We start from the raw sequence: 13,863 nt of genomic DNA on the forward strand, positions 1-13,863 counted from the left end.
TTCCCAGTTTCTGACATTTTTCAGGGACACAACTACAGTTCTTTCGTTCTTTTCTCCTTTGTTGTCGCTGTTGTTGTTTTATGTGCGATTAAATGATGGCGTGCCAAGTTACATTTGCCTCCTCCTTCTCCTCTGTCAAATCTCAAGTTATCTCAAGGTTGTTCGAAGTCAGCAGCGCCACCCTGGACTGGAAGTTTCACGGCGTCGTTTATCTCCCGCGGTGACGACGTCACTTCCTGATGTTATCTAGAACGTGGAGGAACACTCTGGGACCTTGCTGCTAAACTTGTGTTTTTGCTCGGTGCGAGTGTTAAATACTGGACTCTCTGAGTTTGTCCAGTCCTGAGACTGGAGCGAACAAACATAAACAAACTACTCACTGTGCCCTTTGTGACATCACAAAGGACACAGATAACGGACCTTCCGGGCCTGGCGGCGCAGAGGCGGTGGTTGGCACCGTCGCCTCGCAGCAGGAAGTTCCCGGCCTCGGCGTGTCAGTCTACTTCGTGGGGGGGGGGGGGGGGGGGGGGGACTGGAGCCGCACACCACACACGGCACCATCACAACTGGACAACTTCTTCTGTCTTCATGTGCGGGGTGAGACTTGCAAAGTGCCAAATTACCAGCAGTGTGATGACGATGCAGCGGTGGCGAGAAAAAAAACTGTTCACAGTGACAAAAAAAACCCACAGGCGACACAAAGTTCTCACTTCGTCAGTTGGTTGGTTTATTTATCATTAGCAATGACACCATGTACTCTACTGTTTATTCTTCTTTTCTTTTTTTTTTTTTAAACTCGCTATTGTAGGAGATGCACTTTTTTTTCGGAATTGTAAACAGTGAAAATGATAAAATGCATTTCAGAAAACTCCTTATACAAGCAGTGTACGACCAGGGAGAAGGCAGCAGGTCCGACCCGCTCCTGTTCACCTTCTTCTTCTTCTTCTTCTTTTGAAACAATACATGTCATCTTATAGTTTTGAGTCTCTGGTATTTACATAGATACAGCCGGCTCTCGTTCATCGCCAGCAGAGACCTATTGGGACTTTTTTTTTTTTGTTTATTTTTTTTAATGTGTTATCACATAGTTTTCTTAAAGAATTATATTTACAACCATAACAAGCCCCGGCTGCCTGCTGCCGGGGACAAAAAACACACAGTTAGAATCACTTGCTTTAGAACTCATTAAACTACCTATGTTGAAATGTTGCCTTTTTTTTTAAGTCGACATTATAGATCTAAGTTTGTGTTGTTGTTGTTGTTGTTTTCATCGTCTTAACAAATAAAGTTAATACGGAGCTTAAGCCATTGGTCTTTCCCCATTACAAAAAAAAAACAAAAGAGGAAACAATAACATCAATAATAATGAACAAAAATCGATAACAATAAAATAGAAAATAAACAAAAAATATTGCACTTAAAAGTTCAGGACAGCGTTGGACCTGTTTGGTGGTTAAGAAGAAGAAAGAGTGAGCGCTTCAGCCGAGTGCTTGGAGAGGGGGAGGGGGTCCGTGGAAGCATCCAGCAAGTTCGTCTAAAATAAATAGGCAAAGTTCTTTTTCTTTTTTTCTTTTGTACAACGTGAAGCATTATTCTGCTTTTCTTCTCGTCAACGTGGAGCCGAGCTGATCCCGGCGACTACGGAGTGCAACCCTAAAGCGTATAAAAACAGTGAGAGTGTAGAAAAGAAAACGGGCAAGACAAGCCTGAACATGTTGTTGTTGTTGTTGTTGTTGTTGTTGTTGTTGTGTTGCGGCGTCGTCGTCCTGAGAGATGCTTCCTCCGTTTAAGTCCTGGATGAGCTACCATGATACAGAAAATGCTTTTCTCCTTCAGTCTTTTTTTTTCCTTCTTCTTTCCTTGTTTGCGAACAGTCTTTGGAGACAGGAAGCAAGTCGTCTTTTTCGTTGCGTGCGTGCGCGCGTGCGTGCGTGTGCGTGTGTTTTCCATTACTGGCTTATAGAATGTGACTTTTATTGTTGGAGTGACACGTCTGTGTTTCGTCACAGCTCCGGTCCTGTCCTGTATTTTATACATCGGTGTTCTTCTCTGAGCGCTCACAGTGTCTTTCCACAGTCTTGGGTAGAAACGAAAGTGAGAGCTTGTGTTGTTTTTCTTTTTTCTTCCCGCTGAAAACAGAGCAGTGATGCTAACTTTCATCCAGGCGTCATCTGGGTGCTTTTTCTTTTTTCCTTTTTCCTACTCCCAGGAAATACAGTTGAGACCCCGACGCAGGATAGGGGAAAAAAAACAGTAACACAAAGAAGGACTTTGTGTCGTACCGACAGCTTTGAAGTGGCTTCACAGGAGAACTGAGGTGAGGGAGGACGGATGGACGGAGAGAGGGAGGAGGAGGAGGAGGAGTTTAGGTTTACAGGAATTAAGGTGGTGGTGGTGGTGGGGGGTGGGGAGGCCGGGGGGTTGAAAAAAAGTGACAAAACAGTACCGGACTGTCTTCACGTCTGCAGGGAACCCCTCAGTTCCTCCCCCATCAGCAAGACTGGGACACAAAGGACCAAATGCAAAAAGAAAAAACAAAAAAAAAGAAGACAAAACCAAACAGACAAAGAGGGGCAGTGAACAGACAAGCGTCCAGCTCCTGCTCCGGCCCTCTGCTCTTGTGATTTTAGTCGCATCCATCCATCCATCCATCCATCCATCCATCCATCCGGCTGGCTAGCTGAGTAAACTACATTCCTTTGCAGTGCCTTTTGCTTTGCCGCGCCACCCCCCCTCCACCCAGGCAAATGAGGGAGTAAAAAAAAAAAAGTGGACAGGACGACACACAAATAAAAATGAAAAATAAAGGCAGACAAAGAAATTCACATCTCAGACCACCCCGCCCCCCCCCCAAATCCTCCCTCTCCTTCTCTGGTTTAGTTTAGTTCTTGTTCCATCGTCAACCTCTCTCTCCCTCTCCCTCTCTCTCTCTCTCTCTCCCTCCCTCTCATGTCTCTCCATCCCTCCTGCCCGTCTCTTAGGACGACGTGGAGGTGGAGGTGGAGCTGGGCTTTTTTTGGTTGACCAAGTCCGAGTAGAGTTCTGAGCGCAGGAAGCGGGGGTATGAGTCCTTCTCCATCAGCCCGTATATCCGCCGCTGCGCCAGGTCGAAGCAGGAGCGCGTCACATTCTGCAGGTTGTCCTTGGTGTGATCCCGGGTGTACGAGTCCAGGTTCACCTGAGGAGGAACCGCACGAAAAAAGAAAATACAAAATCAAGATGAGCAAAAAAACAAGTCGAGATTCGGCACTCTCTTTTTGTTTTTTCTCTCGCTTGTGCCTACTGACCTCCTTGCACGACTGGATGGCGATGTACTCCGCAAAGATCTTCTTGGCCTTGGAGGCCATCTTGGACTGCGACTTGACCTTCTTGTACTCCTCGCACGCCAGCCAGAATTCCAGGTTCTCCTCGCTGAACTCGGTGCGCAGGAAAGCTCTGAACGCCGCCAGGCCATCTGAGGAGGAGGAGGGGGGGGAAGAATAGAATAAACAAGGGGGAGAGTTGACCAGAGCGCCATGGCAACCGCGAGGGCCCCGCTTTCAACACCTAAAATAGCCCGACGACCTGCTGCCCCCCCCCCCCCCCACCACCACCCAACCCAACGCTTCACTTTCTGAGTGGTGTGTGGGGAGGGAAAGTAAGACGTGAAGTTAAAAAAAACCAACTGAAACAATCCAACAGGCTGTTTTAAAAAAAAAATCTCTCTCTTTATGTCAACTCAGCGTGGCGTGCGCCGCATTCCTCGGTGCACGTGTGGGAAAAGGGGGGGGCGGGGGGGGAGGAGGGAAGTGACTAATCGCGGCGACTTCATTTTGAAGTTCCAGCGCCGTTAATGACGGGAGGAAGGGGGCATCGGCGGGGGCGAGAGAATGGCAGGAAGCGGCGCGACGCCCGCCCCCCCCTCCAGTCTGCACCTTTCCGTTCCCATGAATCAGCGGCGCTGATGGGCGACGGATGAAAAAAAAAAAAAAAGGAAAACGCTAAGCAAAAGGGTGAGGAGGAGGGTTTGGGGAGGAGGGGGTCATCCGCTGCTGCTGCTGCTGCTGCTGCTGTCGTCGAGCAGAGCAGAGCAGAGCAGAGCAGAGCAGAGCAGAGCAGAGCAGCAGTGAGGTAAAGGAAGGGGGAGGGAAGGAGCAGGAGAATAGAGGCCAGCGGAGACGAACGAGGAACAGATGTGACGCTGGCTCGGTGTCGGGGTGCAGGGGGGGGAGGGAGGAAGTGTTTTTTTTGGGGGGGTGCAGGGGGGGGAGGTTGGGGTTTAGTGGTGGTATGAAAACAGCAGCACGCTGGCAGGTTGCAGGACCCACTGCGATGCACTGCGACACCGTGCACAGTTGCGCGCGTGTGTGTAGAATCAATAGATGTGCAAAAGTGCCTCAAGGTCTCGAAAAACTCTGCCTGAAACCCACAAACACTGCAGGTTCTGCGTGTGGGATGGAAGCAAAATACAAAAAAAACAAAAAAAAAAACATGCAGAAATATCAGCTTTAAGAAAAAGAAAGATGACAACTTACATTTGTGCGCCAGCAGCTTGTCCAGCGAGTCGCCCCACTTGAGCGCCTCCTCCGGCGTGGGCCTGCAGATGAAGGCAGAGCGATTCTTTAACAAGCCCATCTCAGCCAGGTTTCTCATTGTGTGACCCATCCGAAGGCGCTTCGCTCCAGTCGGGGGTTCTAGCCCAGCGGAAAAGGTGGCTGCTTCCTTCTTCCTTCCCCTGGTCTTGTCTTGTCGTTGCTGCTATTTCCTTCCTGTCCGTGTGTCGCCTCTGTCGCCCTTCCGCTACCTCCACTAGTGCCGCAGCTGTTGCTGCTGCTGCTTCCCTCTCACAGACACTGAAACGCCTCAGCAATGCTCTCCCCTCTGCCACACGCTCACAGACTTATGCTCCAGCCTGGCGGGGGGAGGCTCTTTTATACTCGGGCTGCATGCGACTCTGAAAAAGGCGGGAGGGGCGGGGCTCCAGCCGGCCAATGGGAGAGCCATCCCCTGGATTTAGCCACCGCCCCCTCCTCCTCCTGCTGCTGCTCCTTCTACAGGCTGCCTGCCTTCTGCTGCCTCCCATCCCTCCACTGCCTCCCCATGGTGCTTGGCGCTCACACAGTAGCCAAGAGGTTGGTGTCGAAAAGTTTGTGTGGCTTTTTTTTTTCTTTTTTTTTTTTTTAATGTTTCATAAAGAAGCTGCAGCCTGACATCACTTTTAAGGAAAATCAGTTCTGAAGTAAATGAATGGGTCTCAATAAAAAAAAAAACTGAATGAATCCTGTTAGGAAAAGTCAGTTATTTAAAGTACTATTAAAGTGTTATTTCTTTTCAATTCATGTAATTTTTCCATCTTCTCTTTGAACTGTATACTGTTGTAATTATGCCAATTTCCCCAATGTGGGATAAATAAAGGCATCCTCTTCTATTCTATTCTATTCTATTCTAGTCTAGTATAGAATAGTATAGTATAGTATGGTATAGTTTAGTATAACAGAAGGTGAAAGTATCTACGGACATCAGTATTATGAGGATAAAATCTATTTAAAAAATGTTAAAACAAAACAAAACATTTGTAAAATTTCAGCCAAATAAAAAAACCTTTCCTGGTGACTCTGTCACATTCACCGTGTGTTGCGGCACAATGCAATGACGTTAAAACAGCATCGAAACTCTTCGCACAAGCCAGGGGAAATAGCGTCGGTCAAATATTTCACTCTCCTATAAATAAGCTGTGACTCCGGCGACATCTTTTTCTAGGCTAATTATAATAAGAGCAAAAAAGAGACGAAAAGAGAAGGGAAACGGTCAGACGGCTCGAGGCGCCCTCCTCGCGGCGCGACAACGGTAAACATTTGTCTTTTTATAAATCATTACAGCCTCGTCTTATAAAAAGCCTCTGGTCACATCCACTGCCCACACGTCTGCCTTGCCAGGCCAGGTCATCGCCGCTTGTGGCGAGACCCGGAAAACATCCACACGCGCTCGCACACACACACACACACACACACACACAAAGTGTCAGGAAGTGGCCACTTACTTCACTGACTTCATAGATTTGTCTAGCTTGCCGGCTGGGTTGCTTCCTGGGGATTCATTCCTCCTCCGTAGGAAAGCCAGCCGGTTCTTCATGTCTTTGGCCCTGCAGGGGGGTTGTTAGGAGGGGGGGCGAAAAAAGAAAAAGAGTTGGTGAGAAATGGGGACACCCCCCCGAAAAATTGCAACATAATTAAAGATTTATCGATTCGGGAGGGGGTTAAAATAGGAGAAGCGATCAAATGAAGATCCAGAGTGTCAGACAATCCAAGGCAGGAGAACTCGGCTGCGTGTAAATCCAAATCCAGACGCAATCGAAACAAGCAGATCTAGATTAAAAATGAATGAAATTGAAAGGAATAAACATCCTGTTACATTTTAAACTTCAGCCAGTTGCGTCGATGCGTTGGGATAGAAAATTTTTGTCCTCCGGCAACTAAAAAAAAAAAAAAATATCAAGCCGATGCGCCGGTGCCGTTCCTTCGCTGGCCGTCACTGCGCTGCTATCTGTGACAGAGCTTCCCTGTCGATGCGTCCCCGGCAGGTACCTGGGCAGGGACTGAGCGACAGTGGCAGGGAAGGAGGAGGGAAACTCACTCCTCACTGCTCCCGTCTCGTCACGCCATCTTCCCGGGGCGCCCTGAGGGGTTGCCTCAAGGCGGGCTGACCCCCGAGGCCGACGGAGACAGCAGGGGGGGGGGGGGGGGGGGCGCGGTGACCCCAGCGACCCCAGCGAAGGAAGGAAAAAAATGTCAAAATCTGCCTTTCCGGACTCGGGCGTTGTTCGTCGTCGACGGAGGGACACCTTGAATCTCGCACAAGGTGATGCGCCAGCCATCACCATCGTCACGCCCGCCTCCCCTCCCCTCCATCATTTCCCTCCCCTCCCCCTTCCCTCGGGGGAACCTCCAGGATTCTGCGCCATGCCACAATCCCGAGGTGCGTGTCCTGGCTTTTTCCCGACCTGAGGCACGTGCTGCCACACTGGGATGTGACCTCACTCAACATCCATTTCCTGAGTTTCCGCTTTTTTGATTTCCACTGTGGATTGGCCGACCCTCATTGCCCCCCCGCGGCTCCCTGCTGGGCGCCCCCTAAAGGTGCGTCCTGCTGCCAGACCCATAGCGGGCGAGTTTGCAAACGCACCAAATGGGGAAATGGGAGGCTTCCAGTTACAGGTATAATTTAATTTCCAATTTTTCGAGGGGACTCGGGCGGCTGCTCGGCCAGGCCGAAACACGACCACATTGGAGGTTCTGGGGGGGGGTGATGAGGGGCGCCCACGCAGCTGCACCTGTGCCAGCTCGTGCCAACTTCACCAGCGCTTTCATGCCAGTCGCAGGTGTTGGAACCCCCCCGGCCCCCGTCGCCGTCCCATCCCAGCGTGTCCGTCTGCGTGTGACGGCTGCAATTCACCGAACCGGAGCTCCTCCTGCGGCCTGCCCCCCATTTCAGCTCCCCCCCCCCCCCCCAACCTTTTTGGAAGCCTTTGGAGAAGTCGAGGGTGCAGAAACAAGGTCGTACAGACGACACGAGGCCCGACTCTTGAATAGCGTCTTTTAACTCTTGGTTGAATTTTAAGAGGGTTCAGCAAGTGCAGAATGCCCCTCAGCTTACGCCCATGTGGGCCCACAAGGGGCCTTTCAGTTTCTCAGTCTGGGGGTGGAGTGGGCAGCAGCGGGGAGAGGGGGGGGGCAGGGAAGGTTTAGGTGAGGAAGGCGGCCAAGTGAGTCACTCGGACAACGAGCGCTAAAGCCAAAGCACAGTTTTGAATCAGGGGGTCTTTCTACTCCCCGGGGAGAGACAGGACGGGGGAGCGGGAGTTGGCAACGCTTATAGAACAAACCAAAAGAGATGATACTGTTTAATGTACCTTTAAGGCCTGCAAGAATGTTTGCATCACTGGTGGTGAGATGACTCATCCATTGACTGTGATTACAGTGAGATGTGAAGCACATGGCCAGCAAAATAGATCATAAAAAAAAAACACATAAAAACTCAGAATCAGCCGTCTCTTGCAGGGAAACGTGGTGCAGGACGCTCGCACGCAAAAGTCCCTTAAAACACTTTGCCACTCAAGTTTTTTTTCCTTCTTTTTTTCAAAACGTCTCTCTGGCAGTTAAATAAACTCATAACACGGGGAGCAGGATTCATTAGCTCGGCCTATTTTTAGCCGGCGCTCGAGGCAATTAGGCTGCAGCTCACAGCAAAGACGGGGCCTCTGTCCTGCCGCTCCATGTGCGGAGGAGAAACTTCTTCCATTTCAACAAGGGCTGGAAAATATTGTGCAGGCCTGACAAAGAAAAGGAGGGGTGGGGGAAGTGGCGGGGGGAGAAGGGGCGGGCCTTGCTATTTTTGTGTCTGGCTTTTATACAAGCCCCAGAACACATGGGAGCGATGTGACGGTGATGTCACGCCTGTCACTTTAACAGAAATGTATGTTTCTAGCCTGCCACCGTGTGGGCGACGGCGGACACTGCACACGCTGTGCCAGCCGCACGCCGCAGCAGCGCAGGTGTGCTGGCAAGGCAATCTTTCTTCTTCTTTTCTTTTTTTTTTTTTTACAAAACAATAGATGGCATCAACATTGGCGACTCCCTCCCTGCACAGTTTTACTCCACGACAAGCTAACACTTCCCTTGAACAAAAGGTCACACCCTGGCTTCAAAAAGCTCTAAGAAAAACAACCAGTGCTGCAATGCACTGCTGCAACAGCGCTGCTGTTGATAAAGTGTCGGGAAGGTCCCTGAAAGTGCTCGTTTAATAATTAGCCTGTCAGCTGAACAGCTTTCGGCTTTGCAGTGTCGAGAATTTGCAAGCACGAATGCTCCCAGATTATCGCTGATTTATCTCTGAGAGGAAAATAACAACATGAAGATGACAGGGAGTAAATGCATATCACCTAGCTGCAAAAGTTAGCAACCACAAACACAAGACTACGCATATTTGAAGCACGCTGCCACTTCATCATGACTCTTGACTTCTTTTTTTTTGAACTACTGCTCCCTGTCTGCTCTTTACACACTAATGGTGCCTCCCACTCTCACTTTGAGTGCCACTGCATTAAAAGTTGATGCTTCCGCTTCAGAAAAGCTCCCCTATGAACACGCTAATAGCGCTAATACAATTAGCGGTGGCCCACACTCCGCATCCCATGACCTCTGCGTACATCACTTCATCCACTCTGAGACCCAGCAGGCCTATTAAATCATGCTGATCTTTCAAATAAAAAAATTTAAAAAACCCGCCGTCATCCGCAAAGCTGCGCTCCATCAGCTCCCGGTGACAACAACAGGTCAGCGTTAGCTTCTATCGTGATGTGTGTGCACATCTCGGGGAAAAGAGAGGACAAGAGGTCTTTAGCGGCGTAATTATCTGCAGGTTTCTGTACTCTTTATTCCCTCTTTGCTTGGCTCATATTAGATGCGCTAATAGCACCCCACCGGCTATTCCTGGTGTTCGGAAGAAAAAAGTAGGCCGCGCTCTCAGGGAAAGGCTCTGGGAGCACATGGGGGAGAGCTGTAGACAAAACTGCAGATCATAATGTACCTTTGCAAGCACGAATCCAAATCCAGCGCCCTACTTCTTTTGTTTTTGTTTTGTTTTTTTATGGGGAGTTTTCGAAGCATGACGTCTTCTTTAACAAATTGTTTTTGGCCGGTCTGGTTGTGTTAGGCTTACAGTGGAAGAGTCAAGCTTTGGTAGAGAGAGAGAGAGGGAGAGAAAAGGTCAGGAAACGCAGCCAAAGGTGAGCTAAACACTCAACGTTATTTTCCACTCCTCTCTGAGCCTCTCTATTTTCAAAAGAGCCAATTGTAACGCTAACGCTCATGAAGTGATCACCGGGTGCAACACAAACACGACACTGAGAAGGCAGAGAGCCTGATTGCGCATCTGAGTCAATTCGATCCGAACGGCTCAAGCGGCACATCATCAGTCCTGCAACTGTGTCGTCCACTTTGTGCAAGCAAAGCAACCCTAAAATAAATAGACAAAACACCCCAAAGAAAACGACAAATCATGAGAGAGAGAGTCACGCTGCAGTATTCCTAGAAGATCTGCTGCGGGGGTGAAAAAAAATGGGAATTGTCCTATTTCCTGCTTAAAAATAACACTTTCATTCACCGTCTCCCTCAATCAGGTCCGAGAAAATAAACTCCATCACTGGGCCGCCTCACCTTCCCAGCCACCAGGAACCACATGGGCAGGGCTATTCTTGAAATCCAGGCTGCGTATAATAAGAAAAAAGGGGCAGCCTCAAGTGAGTAGTCAGAGCCGCTTGCCTCCGAAATAGCTGGAACGCTTCACCCTCGTGGGAGATTCTTGTCCCTCGCGCGCGCGGCAGTCAAACGAGATCCACGTCGAGGTCGCATACCGACAGCGCCAGCTGAAATGTCTTTCCCTGATCCCTGCCGGGGAGTCTTTGCCACCAAGAACCAGAAGGCCGGCACCGGCAAGAGGCTGAGAAACACCTGTCCACTGTCGGCAACTCTTACCTTTCGAGGTACTTCTCGGAGAAATCGACCATGGCGTGGAAGATCGGTGCCGGCATGTGCGCAGGTTCTCGGGCTGGGCGTGGAAATCTGACCGCATGTAAGCGCGTGTCGAGCTGGCCGGCCAGTGGTTAAAGGGTCCGAGGGGTTTTTGTTTGACAGTCACATTCCTCTACAGCCCCGAGAGGCTCCGGAGAAGCTTTATATAGCTCCCAGGGGTCTGGAAAAGGCGGTCCTGCACCTCGCCCAATCAACACACGTTGTTTCTGGAGGAAAGAATCCTCTCACCGCGACCTGGGCAGGTTGCTTGCTGTGGGACTTTCGGTAGGTTTTCTTTGAGCTGCAGGGGCCGATCGGCTGAGTGTTCGCCGGCCAAGTGTCGGCCGCAGCGCTTGAGCTGCTAGACCGTAAGAAACACAAGGCTAATAATGACATAACGCCGGTCTAAATTCTGCCTGCTCTCTGCACCAGGTTCTTGCTGAATATTCTACAGTTCTTTGCCTGGGGGACTCCTTTCTTGGTCACCCAACAGTAAAAGTCTTCTCAATCAAACTGCCTCTTGGCAAAACGGAGGCAATAGTAACGATGGAAAACTGTGAGAGAACACGGGGTGGGAATATCGCCCCGTTCGACATTACGATGATAATGATTGCTGAATGCAATTAATGATTGGCCGTGGGGAAAATGACCAAGCATGAGGAAGAAGAAGTCAACTGTGACACAAAACACCATCCATTCAGGAAGATTGTATCCTATCATTTAGGATAGATTTGGGGATCTGAATTTGGAGAGTCGGAATTGCATTTCACAGGTGGAGGAGAAAACGTGCTCCTGCACGCATATTCAAGGGCGGTGTGGCCCAGGAAGGCCTGGGAAAAGAGGGTGGGGAGTGTAGCTGTCCAACGACCCAGGGAAGAGGAACACCTGGACCGAGTGAAAACAAAAGGTGATAATGGAGCCGTGGCTGCCGGAGATAATGGGGAGGCTTACAGGAGAAAACAGCTGTGCCCTCCACAGACGACCAGGCACATGAGGCCAAATGTGGCGGGGGCAGGAAGTGGCGATAACGAGGCGAAACAGGGCGACTGCAGCGAGAAGTTGATTAGAAGACCTCCAACTTGTTTTTTGTTTTTTTTAATCCAATGACAATTATTTTAAGAGTTTATTCCCAACGTCCGTGAAGCAGAAGCTTCTCCAGTGTTCTCAAGCTGACTGTTATTAATAGCCATCTCTGCAGGTCAAATCTGATTCTGAGGCCGAGGCCACGTCGCAGCGGGAGGGCAGAGACTTTATTAAACCATAACACTGCTGGCCAGTGATCATCCTGCTCCGTAGGCTCAGCTTTTCTGCCTGTCTGTGTTAAAAGAGTCGCCAGCATATGGATTGGATTATTTCATTCCCCAACGGTTCGTGATGCAGAAGGCCAGAGATTCCAGCTTCTGGAGGCCAATGGGAGTTTTCCCTAAAACGTCCCATTTAAACACGGTGAGTGAGTTATGAGACACCACAGATATGAAAAAATTGGACTGTAATGATTGACTTTAACTGTTGAAATGAATGAAAAAGATCCCAGATGAATAGCAAATTCCTACACCCTGGAATAAAAGTCTGAAGCTGTTTGGAATCGCAGACGAGGAAAAAATGCAACACAATCTGGACTACACATAGAGCTGAGGAATCTTAATCACTTAATCTGCTGGTTGCCTGAACTAAAGAAAAACACACACACACACACACACACACACAAAAACAGCAGTTCAGAAAAAGGGCGGAAAAAAGAAAAGCTGGCAAACAATCAGGCAGTCGACGAGCCAGTTGTGAGTCTGACGGTGCAGAAGCTGCTTTCATCTTGACGGACGGACGCGTGAATAAAGGCCAATCGACAGCTGATGCATCAGTGAGGCGTCGGCTGACACATCTGATGCACACAAACAGGCGGCAGTCGTCACACCAGTCACACGCACACAAACCCACACACACACAAGGCTACCATGGGACCAATTAAAGGTGTGAGACACTCACATGGTAGCAGTCAGCTACACACACACACACACACACACACACACACACACACACCATTTACTGCTTTAATTACACAGTTTTAGTTTTTGAATGGCGGTGACTTTAAAGGCCCCACTGTGTAGGATTTTGTAGCACCTAGTGGTAAGAAAGCTTATTGCAACCATCTAGGAAAAACCGCTCTGACGTTATTCCTTGTTTTCCTCCATCCTGAACATTTTATCACACATGTTTCTAAAACTAGAAGTATATCCAGATGAATCTAGAAGCGAGGGGCAAAAATAAATCTATAAATCATCAAACTCTGAGCAGACTCATGTTCTGTTGCTGTAGCAACATGGTGGCACAATATGGCCACCTCCTAACAAGTGGGCCTGCTCTTTATTCAAATGTAAATGTTTATTACCAGGAGACTTATCTTTAGTGACTTTAGTAACTTAAAACACAAATATGTTATGTTTTGTTCCTTTTCATTACAAAAATGTGTCCTGTCAGCCCCAATAGGTGAGCAAAAACTGCACCAACTCAAACTATAATAATGGATTGGACTTATATAGCACTTTCCTAATCACCCAAAGCACTTTACATTGAACTCATTATTCATTCACACCACATTCATACTGGTGGTGGTGAGCTCCATGTGGAGCCATCACAGTTGCCCTGGGGCAGACTGACGGTAGCCAATCTGCGCCAAACCGGCCCTCCAACCACCACCCAACATTCACAGACATTTGTACAAGGCAATGTGGGTTAAGTTGTCTTCCCCAAGGACACAACAACAGACTCGGATGGAGTGGGAATGGAAACCGCCAACCGTTTAGGCCTTGGACAACCCGCTCTACCTCCTGAGCTACAGCCGCCCCCACACGTCAAGACTATAAAGTTTCAACATCTACCATTTTACCAAGAAGAAGTCTGACTCAAATCTCTGTATGCAGTCACGTCCGGCCAAAATAAAGGCTGCTATGGCGAGGAGTGAAAATGCTGCAGCCTACTGATGAAGCTGACCGTCGTTTCCATTCATTCTTTTTCTGAGGAAGAAACACTGATTTTCTGTGTAATGACATCATTAAGTTGAACATTCATCCTCAGAGTGAGCAGATGTTGATCCCAGAAAACACGCACAAGAATTAAACAAACTGATTGTGTGTATGTGTGTGTGTGTGCGTGCGTGCGTGAGTGCATGTGTGTGTGTTTATGTGAGAGGAAACTTGATGACTTACAGGTTCTTGGATTTCTTCTTCTTTGTTCCGTCGGGGCTGACCTCGCAGCTGCAGGGGGATCCGGAGCTCAGCTGAGGGGAGATGAAGAAGGGGAGACACTGCATCATCCGGCC

The 13,863-nt window shown here is 49.1% G+C and overlaps 1 protein-coding gene across 6 annotated transcripts in view; it reads right to left on the reverse strand.

The window, feature by feature from the left end:
- Positions 1 to 703: 703 nt before the first annotated feature.
- rgs3a (regulator of G protein signaling 3a) overlaps positions 704 to 13,863 on the reverse strand; it is a 70,606-nt gene continuing 57,446 nt past the window's right edge. For 4 of the 6 annotated variants that reach the window (XM_076043597.1, XM_076043599.1, XM_076043600.1 and 1 more), the window contains 5 exons: positions 13,751 to 13,821; positions 6,020 to 6,121; positions 4,515 to 4,576; positions 3,288 to 3,454; positions 704 to 3,178 (listed from right to left, as the gene is read on the reverse strand). In XM_076043597.1, the coding sequence (XP_075899712.1) occupies positions 2,978 to 3,178; positions 3,288 to 3,454; positions 4,515 to 4,576; positions 6,020 to 6,121; positions 13,751 to 13,821 (603 nt within the window). In that variant the 3' untranslated portion in view covers positions 704 to 2,977. Of the gene's footprint in view, positions 3,179 to 3,287; positions 3,455 to 4,514; positions 4,577 to 6,019; positions 6,122 to 6,390; positions 6,408 to 10,511; positions 10,860 to 13,750; positions 13,822 to 13,863 lie in introns of those variants that run through there. The other 2 variants (XM_076043601.1, XM_076043602.1) reach the window with 2 other exon arrangements.

Source organism: Nelusetta ayraudi, unplaced genomic scaffold, assembly GCF_046127955.1.
Source record: "Nelusetta ayraudi isolate G7.1 ecotype Tasmania unplaced genomic scaffold, CSIRO-AGI_Nayr_v1 ptg000076l, whole genome shotgun sequence".
NCBI lineage: Eukaryota > Metazoa > Chordata > Actinopteri > Tetraodontiformes > Monacanthidae > Nelusetta > Nelusetta ayraudi.